Below are 17,449 nucleotides of genomic sequence, written 5' to 3' on the forward strand. Positions count from 1 at the left end.
TGACCCGAATCGTCGATGCTGCTCTTTCCAATGCGCTGTGATATACCAAAGATGACCTTTCGACCGTAGGGTGCGCAAATCGAGCGGCCTTGCGAGTCGCCTGGATAGATTTCTCGGACTTGCGCGGAGTGCGGTGAGGAAGAAGGTGGCCACTATCGTTCTAGTCGAGAGGCAGGACCGTTAATGGTAGGATACAGGCGGAGCTGAAGTGACTCCAGGTATTGCAGACGGCGAGGGGCAAGTGACAGAGTGGAATTTCTGAAGACAAGAAGTCGTCGTGATGGATTGGTCGGTGGGAGGCGAATTTGAACACTGTGTTCGGGATGGCGAGGCTCCGGGTTGTTGTTTAAGGGCAGAATGCGGTGTGTGGTTGTTCGATGTCCGTGCGGAGGGAGGTTACGAGTACAGTCAGGTAAGGTTGTGGCAGTGACAGTGACGGGTGGGGAGGTGCAGTGAATCTTGGGAGAGGCCGAGTATCCGTGACCGCATGCCAGTGAGCGGAATGGGTTTCCAGTCTGGAGCGGGAAGCCGGGACGGACTTGGAGAAGAGAACAGGGGCCTGTATGGTTGGCAGTGAAGCGACGGGGAACCCACCAACTGCCTAAGATGCCCTAAGATCGAGACAGCCAATCGAATTCCGGGCTCAATCTGGCCTCGAATCGACCTTGGCAAGAGGCGGGGCTGGGGGTGAAACTCGCTTGTCGTGAGAGCACAGGTCAGTCCTTTGAGTCAAGTATGCCACGAGGACGTCGATTGGACTGTGCGCCGTGAGATGACAGCTGAGACTTTGACGTCTGACTGGCAGGGTTTCTTGATGGACAGCTTGAGCGCTTCCAGTGCAAATATGAGTTGAGAGCTAAGATCTGTCAAGTTGCCAATGGCGGGGACCTTTTGGAGGGGCAAATCGGTGATAATAGTATGCAAGATAAACCGCAGACGGCTGAAGAGCGTCGACGGCTTGTTAGGAATTCAGGGTCTCAATGCGACTACACGGGAAGATCTAGACAGATAGTCTTCGCAACGGCCAACCCGGATCGGCAGCGGCTTTATATGCATGCAAGGCTGTGTGTGTGACTACGGAAACAGGCTGCCCTTTCGCATTCACACCCTGCTACGCTTCCCCACTGCGTACGTTTGCCCACCCTTTCACCTCGTTCACTTTCACTACATTCTTCCCTGCTGCTGCCGCAAAGCCACATGAGGCGGCGCGCAGGGTCCCGGAGGCCAACGGGAAGCCAATCAATGTACATTCGCAAGGCTTGGGCTGGGCTGATATGAGCGGGATGAGGAAGCGGGTGGATTCCGGATGGGTGTGCACCCTAGATTTGCTGTGAAGACCGAGGCCGAAAGGCATCACCGTCTCGGAGAAGACTCCCTTGTGAGTCTTATCTACAGTGTTTGCCAACTTTCTTGATGTCTTGGATGCCGATGTAGAAGGTCATCACTCGCGGCGAACTCAGGCTTTACCCTGACGGCCATGACCGAGTACACCCTTCCGGCCCTTTTTTACCGGCATGACTTGTAGCAAGGCAGTCACTAAATCAGTAGACCACCGGAAGTGGTGGTAAATTGGGCAAAAAGGGTCAGTCGCCCCTCGGCAGGATCATTTGCTCGCTTTTTTCAGGGTAGTGGGAGGTCGGTCCAAGCCACAATCGACCTCTAAACAGGCCGTCAAGGCTGCGGAGTGCGTCCTCATGCTGGTCCAGAAAAGTCATCAAGCTTGCGGATGACTACAGTGTTCCAATCCCGCCATGCCCACCCAGGGCGCCTCCAACCTGGGGCAGAGGAGCGCAGGGCACGTCCTGTGGCAACAGTGAGTGTCGAAGGGTTGGCTTACGAACATTTCCATTCATCCTGGAATGCTGTGCGACATCACACGGCGATTAGATCTAAGGAAACTGTCCCATAGGCCATGTTCGTCCTTTTGAGTCCCGGATCGCCTCAGCCAGGCCAGTACGACAACCCCGGTATGTTCTACATCCGGCGTGCATCGAGCATCTACATACCTTTTGCAGTGCTTTTGCCTCAATCACGCAGAATAGCAGTAGGACGGAGCTTAGTGGGGCACGTCGTGCGTCCTGGAGCCAAACATGCCTTTGAACTGAGAGACTCGTGTTGGTTCAGGTGGCGGAATTACATAGTATGGTGTACGGAGTATGGAGTAGGTATTGACAAGCAGATCTCGTGTTGGCAAACCCGCTCGCGAAGCGCGAGCTGCCATCGGTTCGTGCCATCCGAAGGTCCCCAACTTCAGCTTGGCTGGACTCGCTAGGCGCTCGAACTCCAACCGCGCATTACCAAAACCATGTAGTGATGAGTCCTTAGACAGCACCATGAGTGGGCTGGACCGTTAGTTAGCGGCGGACGCAGCCTCTTGGAGGAGCGCTTAGAGCACTTTGTGTTCTGTTCAAGGCTTAGTTTCGTATCACTGGGTCAGTTCTACTGCACATGCAGGAAATACATACATGGTGGTGGGCAGTAAGGGAGTCCTGCATGAGGAGAGGCGAAGATGAATGATTGGAGACGCGGCCTGTCGAGTTGTCGGGGTTAGCTGAATTGGTCCTAGGGCAGCGGTGGCAGCTTGATCTACGCTTGGGGTGCTTGCTGGATTTACCTTCGTCACTCACCCCTTCGCAAGTTTCCGAATCAGTTCTATGCTCGATACAGCAGCCTGCTCTCAGTTGCCTTGACGCGCTCTGGCCAACTTCGAACGCCTCGACTCCCGCGACGCCCCTAACACATATCCACTCGCCTCAGTCAACCTTGAGAATCCTTCTCCGCCTTCTACGACGTCGGTGAACCCCGCGGCCGTTACCTTGCAGAGCAGCCACTGCAGGCATCCGGGACGGCGCCTCCTGCCCCGTTCGGGCCATCCTGTCTGCTCCCTCCAACACAGAAGTTCAATTGCATGCGCCCGGAGGAGGTTGACTTTACACAGCGTTGCTTTTCGCTAGCTTGTCCCTGCTATCCACAAGATCAGCCTTGACTTGATTCTGGTCACAAGCGAGGACCCTGCGCTGCACTAGCACGAAGCTTTCCACTCCACGGCTGCTTTCCTCCTCCAATTGTTGTCTACCTTTCCTTAGCTGGCAAGCTACCGGGTCTTCAAGCTTCCAAAGGAGCTAGGGGCATATCTTCCAAGCACCAAAGGGTCAAAAGTGGGCAAAGTTGTTTCGGCCAGGTGTCACGTCCTCTACCTCACCGTCCGGCCCGTCAGAACCTGCACTAGGACTGACCTGCTGCCATGGCCTCGTCGTCTTTCCGAGACTCGATGAATTCGTTGGGGTGGTCGAGAAGAGACCCGGATGTGCCGGCCAATACCTCGTCCTCGACTCCCATTTTGTCAAAGCTTTCGTCGCTGAATCCATTTGGAAGACAAGGCTATGTCCAGTTACCTACGCACGAGGCTCCCGGGGCACCACTACCGGCGCCGTCTAGGAGGGAAGAGGAAGAGGGCTGGTTCGCATGTGAGTCGCCTTTGCGCATGACTATTGTGTCTCCGACATCCTACGAAGCAGACGTAGGACACGGACATCAAATTCACTAACGGTTGCGAACTTACAGTGAGCAGATGGGATCGCCTGATGATCTTTGGTGGATGCAATCTGGCCGCTCTAGCATGCTTCGTTATCTGCTTTGCATTGTTCCCTGGTAAGTGCTTCTGTTCTCGTAACTGTCTTCTTGCACCGAACGGATAAACCTGCGGGGAGGTGATTTTCAACCTTTTGTTTGATGGAGTGATGCTAATGTGACATGGATGATAGTCTTGAGCCTGAAGCCACGCAAATTTGTCATTCTGTGAGTATCCCAAACCTACTTCCGGCACCACGGTATTCGCTGCACACCACTACGCGCCCGTCCAGGGCCATGTGACAACGCGCAACCCCATGATGATGTCAGCGGTTTTCTATCTTTGAGTTTGCGAGTACAATGCCACACTTGGCAACCATCCTTGCTCATTTGTCGATCTTTCGATTGAGATGCGACTTCGTGCATGTGGTCGGCCTCACGCGGGGTTGTGGCTGACCGGTCTTGACAGTTGGAGCGTGGGATCTCTCATGTTTCTCTCGAGCTGGGCGGTCCTGATGGGACCGATGCAGTATACCATGCATCTCATTTCAGGCCCTCGGCTCCCCTTTACTGCCGCCTATTTTGGTTCCATCATCATGACCATCTACTTCGCGATCGGAGTAAGTCCCCTCAATTCCGTGTTGCCATGCTGGAAGACGCTGTTCACACCCTGCCTAGCTCCATTCGACGATTTTGACTCTATTTTCGGCGATTGTGCAGCTCGTGGCTTTGGTGTGGTATCTGGTGAGCTACTTTCCAATGGGAAGCACTGGATTGCGCTTTGCAGCCAGGGTGGGAGGCAGCCGGGTAAGCGCATGGATGAACGACTGAGACGTATGTAAGACACAGATCTTCTATGTGAGGTTTGCGGTAGGAACAATAAGACGCTCATGCTGCCGGTTAGAACCGGTTATGCTTCCGCCCGCCTGCCGCCTGCCGCTCCTTTGAACCCTTGACCATGAAATGAGCATGAACTGTGTTCGTGCAGAAACTGTTATCGTTGTCCCAATCATCCGACACGCCTCCGGACATCCCGGCCGTCGCCTCCTACATCTCTTACGGCATCGGAGATTAGCTCTCGCAGCTCTCTCTGGCCTTCTGCAGTGTGGAAGTCTTCCCTGGAAGCCAACTCTTCAATCCGTTGCCTGAACCCAGGGTCTGGTTCTTGGTCAACGGGACCTGTTGTGTCAGACTCCGTGCCAATGCTAATGGAAACATTTGGTGGCAGGGCGGGTGGCTGTTGAACGCCATTCGGCGCAAGGCCAGCGCCCGCGCTGGTAGTTTCCGCTATAGGTGCCTCTGCAGCGTGGTTTCGAAGGTATTCTGCTACCTCGGGAAATTCTTGCTCTGACTCGAATTTCTCCATCGCGTCCATACCGTCCTCGTTGCGCACTTGTAGGTCAACGTGCAACTCCTCCAGCAGACATCGTACAGCTTCAATCGTTTCAGCCACAAACAAACATGTTTCCCCGTCCTCATCTTTCAAGTTGATATCCACCCTGAACTCATTGACCAAGGATCGAAGGAGTCCGACATGATTGTATGAAGCAGCAGCGTGCAGGAGAGAGTAACCATGGGCGTCTTGCGCAGATGCTAGCTCTGGCCTCGATCGAAGCAGAGGCAATAAGCGGGGATCTGGGTCTGGAGTGTTCGCCGCCAGCAGAAATGGGTTCAGAGGGGCTTCAGACGACATTCTGTGGGGTGAGGAACAAGACTTTTATTGATGACTCTTGACTGGCTGACACCGGTGATTGGCTCACGCCGTTGTAGGCCACAGTTTCAGCCTGCAGTCTTTAAGCCATCAACTTATACGAAACCGGAGCCACAAGGCCGCCATGAAGAAGATATATCTAGTGGAGGGACTTCCTCTGAGTCATGTTTCTTCCGAATTTGCAGGGTTCTGACTGGTGGAGGCAGTGGCTACAAGGCTGAACTTGTTGGCTGTGACATCAGCAAGGCTGAGCGCTGCTCAACTGGCGTCACACAATTGCAATTTCCACGGACGTCGTACGCTTGATTCTCCGGTTTACGTTAAATCTACTTGTGTCTAAGGCCGTGACTCATTGGTGGCTAACGCGATCGTGGAGTGCAGTGGTTGCTTGCTCCGAGAAAATCGAGAGGGCGCCTTCCTCGCGCTCAAGCAGTGACTGCCCTTAGTCTAACGTTCTCTTCTGCCTACCCTGCTGCTTCAATTTCTAACAAGCTGTTTGGTACCACAGTTTGCTTCTCCGTCCCCGTTACCTGAAAAGCGAAGCAGGGGCGTGGATTCCTCTCGGCCTGCTTCGAGTGCCTTTGTCCAGCTGAAAAAGCAGCTCTAAAAGCGGTTCTCACTTTCCAGAAAACAACATGGCCCAGGACCCTCACCAAATTGCTCAACTCGTCCAAATCCTCGAAGCCTCCAAATCGAAGGGCAAACCCCGAGGCAAGAAGAGTTTTTCGTGTAAGAAGACTACCTTCGAGGTTGAAGGAACTCATGGCATCACCGTCGACTCCTGGCGTTTCCAAGAATGGGACTACAAACGAGACGACCTTCCCACCTACGCTCGCGGACTCTTCACCACCCACAGATCAGATGGTACTCCGGAAATCTGCATTCGTGGATACGACAAGTTTTTCAACATCAACGAGGTGGCCAGTACACAATGGCGCAACATTGAGCAGGAGACGGCTGGACCTTATGAGCTAAGTGTCAAGGAGAACGGGTGCATTATCTTCTTCTCTGGACTTGAAGATGGCACTTTGCTGGTTTGCAGCAAGCACTCCACCGGCACGCGGTCCGATGTTAATGAGAGTCACGCAAATGCAGGCGAGAAATGGATCAAGAGACATCTAGAAAGCGTCGGGAGGACCACGAGAGACCTGGCAAGACGGTTGAGAGAGATGAATGCCACCGCCGTTGGCGAGCTATGTGACGACCGATTTGAAGAACACGTCCTTGAATACCCACCAGAAGCAGCAGGGCTATATCTTCACGGCATCAACTTCAACCTCCCGGAATTTGCCACGCTATCGGGCCCAGAAGTGCACGAGTTTGCCGACCAGTGGGGGTTCAAGAAGGCACAATATGTTATGATCCAGACACTCGATGAGGTCAAGCAGTTCCTCAACAAATGTGCTGAGACGGGTTCTTGGGAAGGACGGGACACGGAAGGATTTGTGGTTCGATGCAAGAAAAGAAGTAAGGATCGGGATAGAGCCCCGGACTGGTTCTTCAAGTTCAAGTTTGACGAGCCATATCTCATGTACCGACAATGGCGTGAGTGCACCAAAGCCGTAATCTCCGGCAAGCCTCCCAAGTACAAGAAGCATCAGAAGATCACCGAGGCGTATCTGCTCTACGCGCGCCGTCAACTAGCCAAAGATCCGTCCTTGGCGAAGGCCTATCAGCAGAATCATGGCATCATCAGAATGCGAGATGGCTTTTTAGCGGAGATTGGCAAGAAGGGGTCGGACATAATCAAGCAAGAGGAGGCCGAAGGCCATGGCGCGGGACATGGCGCTGAAGTCAGCAATGTTGTCCTCATTCCCATTGCAACAATTGGATGTGGTAAGACAACTGTTGCAACTGCGCTGGTGAAACTTTTCGGATTCGGGCATATTCAGAATGACAACATCCAAGGCCAGAGAGGTCGTCCAGCGCGGTTCGCCCTCGGTATAACCAACCTCATGGCCACTCACAAAGTGGTCATTGCTGATCGCAACAACCATCAACGCCGAGAACGTGCGCAGATTATGGAGGACATCAACAAGGTAATCCCCGACGCGAGATTTGTGGCGCTGCATTACGTCCATGAGCCAAAAGTTCAAATGCTCGACGAGATTCGCAAAGTCACTCGCCAGCGTGTCCTGGAACGCGGAGATAATCACCAGACCATCCGAGCGGAGAGCAAAGGACCGCAGGAGATTATTGGGATCATGGAAGGCTTCCTGGATCGCTTTCAGGGATGCGACACCAATGCCGAGCCTGATTCTAATTTCGAGGAAGTCATTGATTTGGATGTCTCTGCGTCGTCTCTGGAGAACCTGGAGACGGTAGTCACGCATCTGTACAACGCATACCCTGGACTTCTCCCAGAAGAGATGACCAGTGACGAGGACATGCAGGCCGCCATAGATTTTGCCCTCGGCGAGGAGGTTACTACCAAGCACGATCTATCCTTCAGCAAGCCAACTTCTAGCGAGAAGTCTCAAAAACAGCAGAAGCCGGCACAGAGCCAGCCGCAAAAGGCGCTGACGATCGACCAGCTGATGGGTAAACTTGAATACTTCAGTATCTCGGTTCCTGCCCCAAAGATCAACTCGATCCTGGGCTCGTTGTTCGACCACGCTCCTGCCGAAGAAGCACGTATGTACCGGACATTGAAGCAGTCTCGACGGATCCAGAGCGAGTTCCACGTGACATTGATCCATCGCGCTTCGGCGACGCAGAACCGGAAGTTATGGGAAACTTATACAGAGGAGTTCCAGAACGCGATCAACGGTAAGGACCTCAAGGACAAAAGTCAAGTCGCTGCAACACTCGGGCAAGCACGCGTCAAACTGGAGAGAGTGGTGTGGGATGATCGGATCATGGCGTTCGTTGTCCGGATATACCCCTCTGGAAATGGAGCTTCGTGGATGAGTGCCAATCCGATCACGCACATTACAGTGGGCACAGCAGGAGCAGACATCAAGCCTGTGGAGAGCAACAGTTTGCTTGCTCGGTGGGAAGCAGGAGATACAATTGACCGGCCAATTCATGACAAGGAAGTTTCAGGAGGAATCGTTCTCGACGGCATTGTCAAGCCAGAGTTCCAGCGAGGATTTCTGAAGTAGCCTGAACAGGGTGTGGACGTACAGTCGGAGTGGACTGTGTTGCACCAGCAAGGTGAGCCTGATGAGACACGAAGGAGCGAGAAACAGACTTCAACCGAGACGGTCACCTCGACGAGGATTGACGTCTACAGTTAGCACATACAGCATAGCCGAGTAGGTGGCGGAAGTCCGGCAAGCATTGTAGCACGAATTCCTCGTCACCGCAGAGCAAAGGAACAGTGACGGGGGAGTATTCCTGGCAATTACTTGTGATTGGCTGGAACCCGCAATGACGGTTGCCCTGGTAGCATCACGATGGAGACGCCCAAACAACGGCAGGCGCGACTTGACGTGAAGCAAGTGCAGCCACCAAGCCGCAAGCTCCATTTGTTCCCCCATCAACAGCGTAAAAGGCTTTTCTTCTGCCTTTGCACCATCTTGACCACCGCCATCCTGTATAGGTCTGACCGGCTGTTTGCGTGCTTTTTCTCTGGGTTGAGTATCCATTGACTCTGCAGCAATAGATTGCTCTCATTCTCAGGTTGTGCATCAAGTTCCAATCACTTTGCTCTTAGTCTGCTCTTAAGAGGCCTGCAAGGTACGTAGCTTGGACCTCCACCCCGCACCAACCACCGCACCGCACCGCGATTCCACCCAGCACCACTTAGGCTGGCCTGGCGCGCGCGACTCGCCTGCAGTGTAAAACTTCGGGCCGGCAGCGTTGCCAAGGAAAAACAACAGAAGCTCCACGGGACTCTTGCGAACATCACCATCACCACCACCTCTTGTTTGTCCTACCACGTTTCGAACAGCCCTCGACCTCGCCTCCGCCTTGCATCTCCTATGCCGTCCTTCGAGAACCTCTCCTCTGCCTTACGATCTGTTTGCCGTGTGTCAATCAGTCGCAGCTGACATCTCCCTCACCGTCAGCTCCACGTATCACAACCAACCGCGTCCCATTGGGATTCACTACAACCACCAAAACGACGCGCCCTAGCAAGTCGGTGCACAATCACAGCACCACGCTCGAATCGAGTCCGACTCGGATACAATACACTTGCCAGCTAACAATATCATCCTCAGTCGTCCGCACGGCCTCTTGGTCTCGACATTACTACACGCCCAGACACGCCTGAAGAAGCTCGTGCGTCATTCCCCAATCATACTGAATTCCTCAATATCATGCTAATTCATTCGCGGATGCAGGCTCGTGGCTTGCTCTTCGATAGCGTCGGCTTCCTTAAGTTCTTCTTGATATCTACGTGCACTTGTTCCCTCGCCGTCACGGTGTCAAAAAGACGATATGCCTGTTGTATGTCCTCCCTAGGCCATTCAATGCTGCACCCTTTACGCGTCTTTGGACACCAGCTAACGCCTTAGCAGCCGCGTACACGGCAACGAGTACTCAACAATGAGAACGACGAGAACTCTGTCGCTCCATCGACACGCCTGACACGTGCCAAAGCCGCCGGCCTCTCGAACGCGGATGATACTACTTCACTGGCGAAGAAGGCCTTACAGACTAAGAAGTCCACCGTCGGCACGATGAACGGGACGACAAGACGTCGCGCGTTGGGTGACGTGACCAATGCTGCGAAGGGCGCCGACGCGGTACAAGATGGGAAGAAAGCAACAGCAACCAAGGCTGGCCTCCAGTCGAAAGCCGCTCAAACTACCGCCGGAGGCGTTCAGAAGCTCTCAAGGACCAACTCGTCAAGGGCTGCGCTGGGTGTCAAAGACAACAATGTCAAACCTAAAGCTTCCTCTGCAGAAGTCAAGAAGCCTGGCAGCGGTTCCGGTGTGCTCGGAAATACCAAGAGACGGACACAGACCTCAACCTCGACAATCCCCTCTTCGAAGGACGCAACTCCAGACGCCGAAGAAGAACGTCCACGAAAGAAGTCTATTACGCAGGAGGTGGTCGAAGAGGCTCATGCCCAAGCACATGTTGAAGTTGAAGTGGTGGATGATGTCCATGACATCGTTGCTGATCTGGATGCTGAGGACCTGGAAGACCCTTCGATGTGCGCCGAGTACGTCCGCGAGATCTTCGAATACTACTACGCTCTGGAGGATGCTACCCAACCGAACCCCAACTACATGGATCACCAAGACGACCTCGAGTGGAAGATGCGAGGCATCCTTGTCGACTGGTTGATCGAAGTCCACACCCGATTTAGGCTTCTGCCCGAGACCTTGTTCCTGGCCGTCAACATCGTAGACCGCTTCCTTTCGCAGAAGGTTGTTCCCCTCGACAAACTCCAGCTCGTTGGTATCACTGCGATGTTCATCGCCTCCAAGTACGAAGAAGTCCTGTCACCACACGTTGGCAACTTCGTCCATGTCGCCGATGACGGATTCACCATTGAGGAGGTCCTCAGTGCTGAGCGATACACCTTGTCCACTCTCAAATACGATCTGAGTTATCCTAACCCAATGAACTTCTTGAGGAGAATATCAAAGGCCGACAACTACGACATCCAAACCCGTACTCTTGGGAAATACTTGATGGAAATCAGTCTCGTGGACCACCGCTTCCTGGAATACAAGCAGAGCCACATCGCCGCCGCTGCTATGTATCTCGCCCGGATGATCTTCGAGCGTGGTGGTTGGGTATGTTGTGAGCTCCCAACCTTTGACTTTGGCTAACCATCGACAGGACGCCACACTGTCCAAGTTCGCTGCCTATACTGAGGAAGAGATCTTGCCAGTATTCAACCTTTTGATCAGCTATCTTGAAGCGCCAGTAGCTCATGAGGCTTTGTTCAAGAAATACGCATCTAAAAAGTTCTTGAAAGGTGAGTCATACCAGGACACGAACTATCGACCCTGGGCTAACAGAGCATAGCATCTATCTTGGCGAGGAAGTGGGCTAAGGACTATGGAGCCAGCAGAAGAAATGCTGGCGAGGTCTCACAATAGCGTTACGACGAGCCATGGTGAAAGACACTCTTGAATAGTAGTCGGCCTCTCAGCTTGACCTTCAGGAAAGCAGTCCGCCTTGAGTCTCCGGCAAACTACCAGGACTGGCTCATGTTTCATGTCTCCATCACTGCGACGACTGGAAATGATATTCACACATAAACTAACATCGGCATTGTTACCATCACATTGATACACAAGCTGCTCAACTTGCGACCAACGACCTCAACCACAGGGGATCTCGATCGCGGTTTCCGACACTGTACGACGCGACCTTGCTTCTCAGCTCGGGAGTTGTGGAACATCTTGATGGATGCATCTCTTCAGCTGGCTCCGCACAAACATGGTATGGCGTTGGAAAAGCAGACTCGCTTATGGATGCTATCTGGGGTTTACTTGAACAATGCACAAGGCGAAACACGGCGTTCTATGCGTACAGGGAAAATGGAAGCTGGGAACTTGATTTTTTGCGTCCTTGACTGACTGCAAGGAACCTGTCCGTCTTTCTTGGGGGCGACTTGCTTGTCGACAGCGAACCGCATATAATACGGTGACAATGGGGGTGCTCTTTGGATTACTGAGCGGTCTATGGCGTTTGCCTGCAGATATCTCCATGGTCTATGGTCTATGGTCTTACGGCTCAGCGTCTGCATATGTCGATAGGCATAGGCCTCCCCACTTGAATTGCAATTGTATCCGCCCTGCACATGCGCCCTCCCACACATTTATGGCTGAATAATGGACGTTAGTCTAGCCGCAAGGTGCTGCAGCAACAGCTCTGCGAGTCCGCGTATTCTGCAGAGCTATTACTTTATTGGCGACCTCGACAGTGGAGCTGATGGCCTCGAGCTCTAGCTTGGGTTTGACCTTGACCTTTTCCTCCCCCTTCAGCTTCTTCTCCACGTTCTGCCGCATCTGCATCCGCATCTGCACCTACACCTGCATCCGCCGCCTGCTGCCTGCAGCAGCTCACCCTTCAGCTGCATCGTAGCCTGGAGTGCGAGACATCCGTCCCGTACCTCGTCGGAGATGCGTTACCACGGTCCTTGGCCATACTCAACTTGTGCTTGGCTCTGGCTCTGGCTCCGGCTCAGGCTCTGGAGATCACCTTGATCTTGATCTTGATCGTGCGCTGGGATGAGCGCGGAAGCAGAAGCAGAAGTTATCTTGGCTGTGTCTAGCGTTGATATATACGTCGAATAATCGGGATGGGTAACGTCAGCGGATTGTGTCAGACTTGAGGTCCCTGTCCCTATCGATGTCACTGTCACTGTCCCTATCCCTGTCTCTGTCTCGATGTCGTGGAAGAGGGGGAACGGTTCCCTTGTGATTCTAGACTGATACTTTGAGGATAACTGTCTGGTAGTCCCGGGGGCGTTGGCACGTGGAAACAAAAATCCTCTTTCTGGAAAAGAACCTCGACTCGGTGCCCGAAGAGCTGGTATGGGATTTGGGGGGTGATATTTTGGGACGGGGAACGGGCCCATGTGCTGGTCGATTGTGATTGCGGTTCTTGCACGGCATCGGTGGGAAGCCTGCTCTGTTTAGGTTGCTATCGGCATGTCCCTTTGTGTGTGTGATATTGACCACGCGAAGGTCAAGTGTGAGGTACAAGCAGGATAATGGGCCTGGCTGCCTGACTGACTGACTGGCTTCTCGCAAGTGCTACAGTGACTCACTTCCAGGATCGTGGTGGACGGCAGGCACGAAATTAGTGCGCGGGCTACGAAACTGTGACGGCTGAACCGGATATAAAGAGAGAGAGGAGTGCAGCGTAGGGCGACATAACGAGTGTTTGGATCGCACGGATGAAGGACAACGGATGGGATGGTAGCTCGGTCGTTGGGGCGAGCGACAAACGGAGAAATGGTGGTTGAGGGAGTGCGTTCGTTCATCTCTTCTCCTCCCTCATGAAAGTTGCGAACGGAATTTGCAGTCTCGAGGTGAATGGGCCAGACCCGCATGCAACAGCGATAGTCAGAAGTGTTGGACGGTGCTCGTCGGGGCATTGGTGTTTGTCGCCTACTGTACTGAGCTGGTTTCCAGAAAAACAGGCCATGCCAGGATGGTCGCGCAGAGTGCGTTGACATCGTCCTTGTAGTCATATGATAGATCAACACCAGATGGCCCCATAGCAGCCTCTGTCGTGATAAGACTTGCCGACACGATTGGGATCGCATCAGTTCTAGGAAATCAGAGTCCTTCTGATCGTGTTCAAGAAGTCATCTGAACCGGTCCAATCATGCTCGGGCCCTATACAGTGTTGACATGGGCTCTGACATTGCTGCTGTTGCTGCTGCTGCTGGTACGCAGTGCCCGTCTCCCAACGCTGGTGGCACTTTCGTCGGTGTCGAGAAATATGGGGTTCTTGTGGAAGAACAGTGGCAAACGGCGACGACCGGCTTTGGGATGCTCCGCCGGCTGGATGCAGAACATGTTTACTTCAGATCACGGGATGACGATGTTCTTGTAAGAATTGTTCCACAGGGTGGTTAGGCACCATGGTAGACTGGCGTGGGTGAGAAAGACACAACGATGTCCCACAAGTCAGTACAACCGAACGCGTGGACATCTACAAGGGACACTTCATTTCGTTAGTCTTGTAGTAGCCAGAAGAGGGCGAGACACACATCGACTTCGATATGACACAACACGATGGGCTCTGATGGGATACTTCCGAACGTTCATAATTGCTCAATAAGAACCATGAGCAACCCCTGCACATTAGCGCTTGGCACCGTGAGAGAGCGCCTGTTGAGGACTCATATAGCTTTCGCCGTCTTCGGGGCTGCTGATGTACGACTCCAGTGCAGATTGGCATAAGAAACGGATCCTTCGCAAGGCGACAAGCGCACGAGGGAACAACGTTGGTTCTCAGACTTTCCAGGCTCCCCTCCTGCCATTGCCTCCTCCATTACCGCTGAGCTCCGCATCTGGATCTGAAGGGTCCTTTGTAAAAGTGTCTGCCGTCCCAGTCGACTGCGAAAAGCTCGCTTGCCATTCCTCCTTCAAAGCTGCGCGCATGGTGTCAACCAGGATCGACGCGTCATCGTAGTCCAAATCCTCACGCATCCCGCGACCGAAGAGAATGGCCGTAGCTTGACGACCTGAAGGTTGTGGATTTCGGGGATACTTGTTCTTCGAGGCCGGGTGTGTGTTGGGGCTGGGGGTCGGATATTTATAATTCAGGGGCGGCCGCGGCACGATATGGAAATGGACATGGGGCACAACCTGTGCGGCTCCCGGCCCTGGAAGAGACAGATGATCCATTAGATTGAAGGGTGACTGAGGTGATCCGGTGGGGGAAAGGATCTTGTCAGTAGACAACCATTGCGGACTCACTCACCGTTGTTCTGCACAACGTTGTAATCAGCCTCCTCGTGCGGTATGTCCGGCAATACAGCCTTGAGCACTGACCTGGCCAGAACAGGGAGGACTCGTCCAATCTATGAATGTGTAAGTGCTTGTTTCGACACCACCATGCGGAAACGCAATGATAAACGTGGAACTGGTGTCCCGGATTGGAGTGTCTCAAGTCGTTCCGTGGCCACTCTCAAGATCCTCAACGGAACAGAGCATGCGGGAGAAGCCAAGCATACATACCTCGGCGCCCTCGTCGGGACTTAGATCTCCAACCTTGACACGGTGCTTGCGAGGCGCCACCAACACATGCCCTCTTGTCAGGGGCATGATGTCCAAGAACGCAACGACATGCTCGCTGGAGTAGAGCACGAAGGAAGGCGGGTCCAGCTTTTCGGGATCGAGCTTCGACGCCGCTTCGTCGGGTGCCAATATAGGTGAAACTGATGGGTATGTCCCTGTTATTGCGCAAAAGGGACAAGAAGGAGAGAAGGCCCGGTCTGAGGGTGAAGACGACGTAGGAGTAGATTCGTGGACGAGTCGTGGCAGGTCGGACATGTTGCGGGGCGCTGGAACCGAAAGTATACAGATGATTCTACAAAGGTTAGGGCTCTATGGTGAGGATATATCTATAGAGACGGAAAGAGATAGATTGCCGGGATGTCAAGACAAAATAGAGAAAGAGACGTGGATAGCCGGGAGTACTGAGGATTAGAAGGACCGTAACCAAGGGTGAAAGGCTGAGATGTCAATGTGCAGGGCTACAGTAATTCGCCGAGGCATCGGGCACGCTTAGCAATGTCCCTAGAGGCCTCCTTCCGCCTCTCTGGGGAGGGCGACTGCATGTTGACTCTGCCTTGGCCGATATGCGCGCATAGACACTGTTCTTCAACAAGAAGGTCAATACGTTCAGGAAATACTCTGCCCTGAATCGATATTGTGCTGGCCTCCGACTCACTGTCACATAGAGACGAGCCAGCGGTGAAAAGTGCCGCCAAGACAGCGCTGAATCACCCGAGATACAGCCTTGGAATCTGGCGAGAATTCTGCCTCGTCGCTCTCCCCAGTACGTAGATGAACCTAGAAGGGCTATGCCCATACCGCCGTGACTCAGAGCACCTTTCTATCTACCTAGGTCTTGGCTGCCTCCACTACCAAGGCAGATCCTGGGTTCCCACAGATGGCGCAGCCTCTACTTCCACGCCTGAACGATGCAGATGCTCTCTCTTTTACGCTTCGCCCAGACGCACGAAAGTTTTCGGTGCCCTGAGATCGAGGCACTTTCGACGCTTGCGGACCTGCCCTGCGAGCTTGTGTCTTATGACGAAAAGTCTCCGTTCTGCGTGGTGAGGTTTCCGAGTCTTTATCCGTGTGAGGAAAGCGAGAGCACGTCGCTACCCAGCCCAGTGGCATACGATCCAACATCTGACGCGAGGATACGAGGCTTTGCAAGCCGCTCGATTCTATCGAAATGTATCTATGAGGTTTGGGGCCAAGGGTGGGATTACGAGGAGCTTCACGCGGATGTCAGGCGGAGGAGTCACCATCTATGGGCGGCCTTCCGGCAGAGTTCGTTCAAGTTTTCTGTCGACTGTTTTGGGAGTACGAGGGATGTGGACCAACAGAGAGATATCATCAATTCGTTCCGATATCTTGACTTGAGGGGCAAGATCAAAATGAAGGGACCAGAGGTCGAATTTGCGGTCCTGGAAGAATGGTTTCCCTTGCCGTTACAAACTGAAGCAAATCCTACCAGCGGCACCGGCGGACATCCTGGAGTGGCGGTGGACGACGGTGCTGGGACATGTCTGAGAAGAGTCTTTCTAGCCCGCAAGATTGGCGACTCCTGTCGCTGGCTGAGGGACAAACACGACTTGAAGAAGCGACCGTACATCTCCACCACCTCCATGGACGCAGAACTGGCCTTGGTGACTGCGAATCTGGCTCTGGCGGGCCCTGGAAAAATCTTCCTAGATCCATTCGTCGGCACGGGCGGATTCATGGTAGCCGCAGCGGAACTCGGGGCCGTGGTGCTGGGATCGGATATCGATGGTCGAAGTTTTCGTGGGAAAGGTTCGGGTTTAGATACAGGCGTGGGTGCCAACATGCAGAGATACGGCCTGACCCATCTGTTTGGCGACTGTGTGACTTCAGACCTGACCAACACGCCGTTCCGGACGTTTAGAACGGGATCGAGACCAGGGGACGGCAGATGGCTGGATGGGATCATCTGCGACCCTCCCTACGGCGTCCGGGAGGGCCTCAAGGTGCTCGGAACGAAATCCAGGCCGAGTCGATCGACAGGCACGGAGCTTTGCCACTCTGCAAAGAGCAACAGCCCATCGACGCCGACTTTGATTAATGGCATACCTGCTCACAGGCTGCCTGGGTACATCGCTCCTAAGAAACCATACTCCTTCATGCGCATGCTGGACGACATTTCAGACTTTGCCGCGAAGACGTTGGTCGATGGCGGTCGTCTCGCGTTCTGGATGCCCAGTGCGAACGAGAATGAATTCGGCGAGGAGGAAACGACGCTGATACCCAAGCACCCGCGACTTGCGCTGAAGCACGAGTGCGTCCAGAGGTTCAATAAATGGAGTCGGAGGTTGCTCGTGTATGAACGGCTGCCGGGGATAGACATAGGCTTGTCAGACGGCCTGGAGGCACCCATTGCAGGTCGCACCGCGGACGAACTGAATCCGTTCCGGAAGAGATACTTCCAGTCGTTTGGACCAGATAGAAACGGTAGCTAGCAATCGATTCGCCAGCCACGGAGCTGTAGGAAAACGGATGTCGGCGA

The 17,449-nt window shown here is 53.7% G+C and overlaps 6 protein-coding genes across 6 annotated transcripts; 4 read left to right on the forward strand and 2 right to left on the reverse strand.

Moving 5' to 3' along the window:
* Window positions 1–3,244: 3,244 nt before the first annotated feature.
* Window positions 3,245–4,401, forward strand: A1O7_06271 (uncharacterized protein; the record flags this gene model as incomplete). Its single annotated transcript, XM_007760274.1, has 5 exons — window positions 3,245–3,467; window positions 3,565–3,651; window positions 3,765–3,798; window positions 4,040–4,190; window positions 4,249–4,401. 5 exons carry the CDS (start codon window positions 3,245–3,247, stop codon window positions 4,399–4,401), a joined length of 648 nt encoding a protein of 215 aa, XP_007758464.1.
* Window positions 4,402–4,579: 178 nt separating this feature from the next.
* A1O7_06272 (uncharacterized protein) lies at window positions 4,580–5,263 on the reverse strand (the record flags this gene model as incomplete). The annotated part of the gene is made up of 1 exon (XM_007760275.1): window positions 4,580–5,263. One exon carries the CDS (start codon window positions 5,261–5,263, stop codon window positions 4,580–4,582), a length of 684 nt encoding a protein of 227 aa, XP_007758465.1.
* Window positions 5,264–5,916: 653 nt separating this feature from the next.
* Window positions 5,917–8,385, forward strand: A1O7_06273 (uncharacterized protein; the record flags this gene model as incomplete). Its single annotated transcript, XM_007760276.1, has 1 exon — window positions 5,917–8,385. One exon carries the CDS (start codon window positions 5,917–5,919, stop codon window positions 8,383–8,385), a length of 2,469 nt encoding a protein of 822 aa, XP_007758466.1.
* A 1,282-nt stretch (window positions 8,386–9,667) lies between these two features.
* A1O7_06274 (G2/mitotic-specific cyclin 1/2) lies at window positions 9,668–11,286 on the forward strand (the record flags this gene model as incomplete). Its single annotated transcript, XM_007760277.1, has 4 exons — window positions 9,668–9,676; window positions 9,748–10,977; window positions 11,024–11,162; window positions 11,213–11,286. 4 exons carry the CDS (start codon window positions 9,668–9,670, stop codon window positions 11,284–11,286), a joined length of 1,452 nt encoding a protein of 483 aa, XP_007758467.1.
* A 2,874-nt stretch (window positions 11,287–14,160) lies between these two features.
* A1O7_06275 (uncharacterized protein) lies at window positions 14,161–15,204 on the reverse strand (the record flags this gene model as incomplete). Its single annotated transcript, XM_007760278.1, has 3 exons — window positions 14,161–14,534; window positions 14,633–14,732; window positions 14,890–15,204. The coding sequence occupies 3 exons, from the start codon at window positions 15,202–15,204 to the stop codon at window positions 14,161–14,163; spliced, it is 789 nt and encodes a 262-aa protein (XP_007758468.1).
* A 653-nt stretch (window positions 15,205–15,857) lies between these two features.
* On the forward strand, window positions 15,858–17,402 carry A1O7_06276 (uncharacterized protein; the record flags this gene model as incomplete). The annotated part of the gene is made up of 1 exon (XM_007760279.1): window positions 15,858–17,402. The coding sequence occupies one exon, from the start codon at window positions 15,858–15,860 to the stop codon at window positions 17,400–17,402; it is 1,545 nt and encodes a 514-aa protein (XP_007758469.1).
* Window positions 17,403–17,449: the final 47 nt, after the last annotated feature.

This window comes from Cladophialophora yegresii (genome assembly GCF_000585515.1).
Source record: "Cladophialophora yegresii CBS 114405 chromosome Unknown aczIN-supercont1.4, whole genome shotgun sequence".
Lineage (NCBI taxonomy): Eukaryota > Fungi > Ascomycota > Eurotiomycetes > Chaetothyriales > Herpotrichiellaceae > Cladophialophora > Cladophialophora yegresii.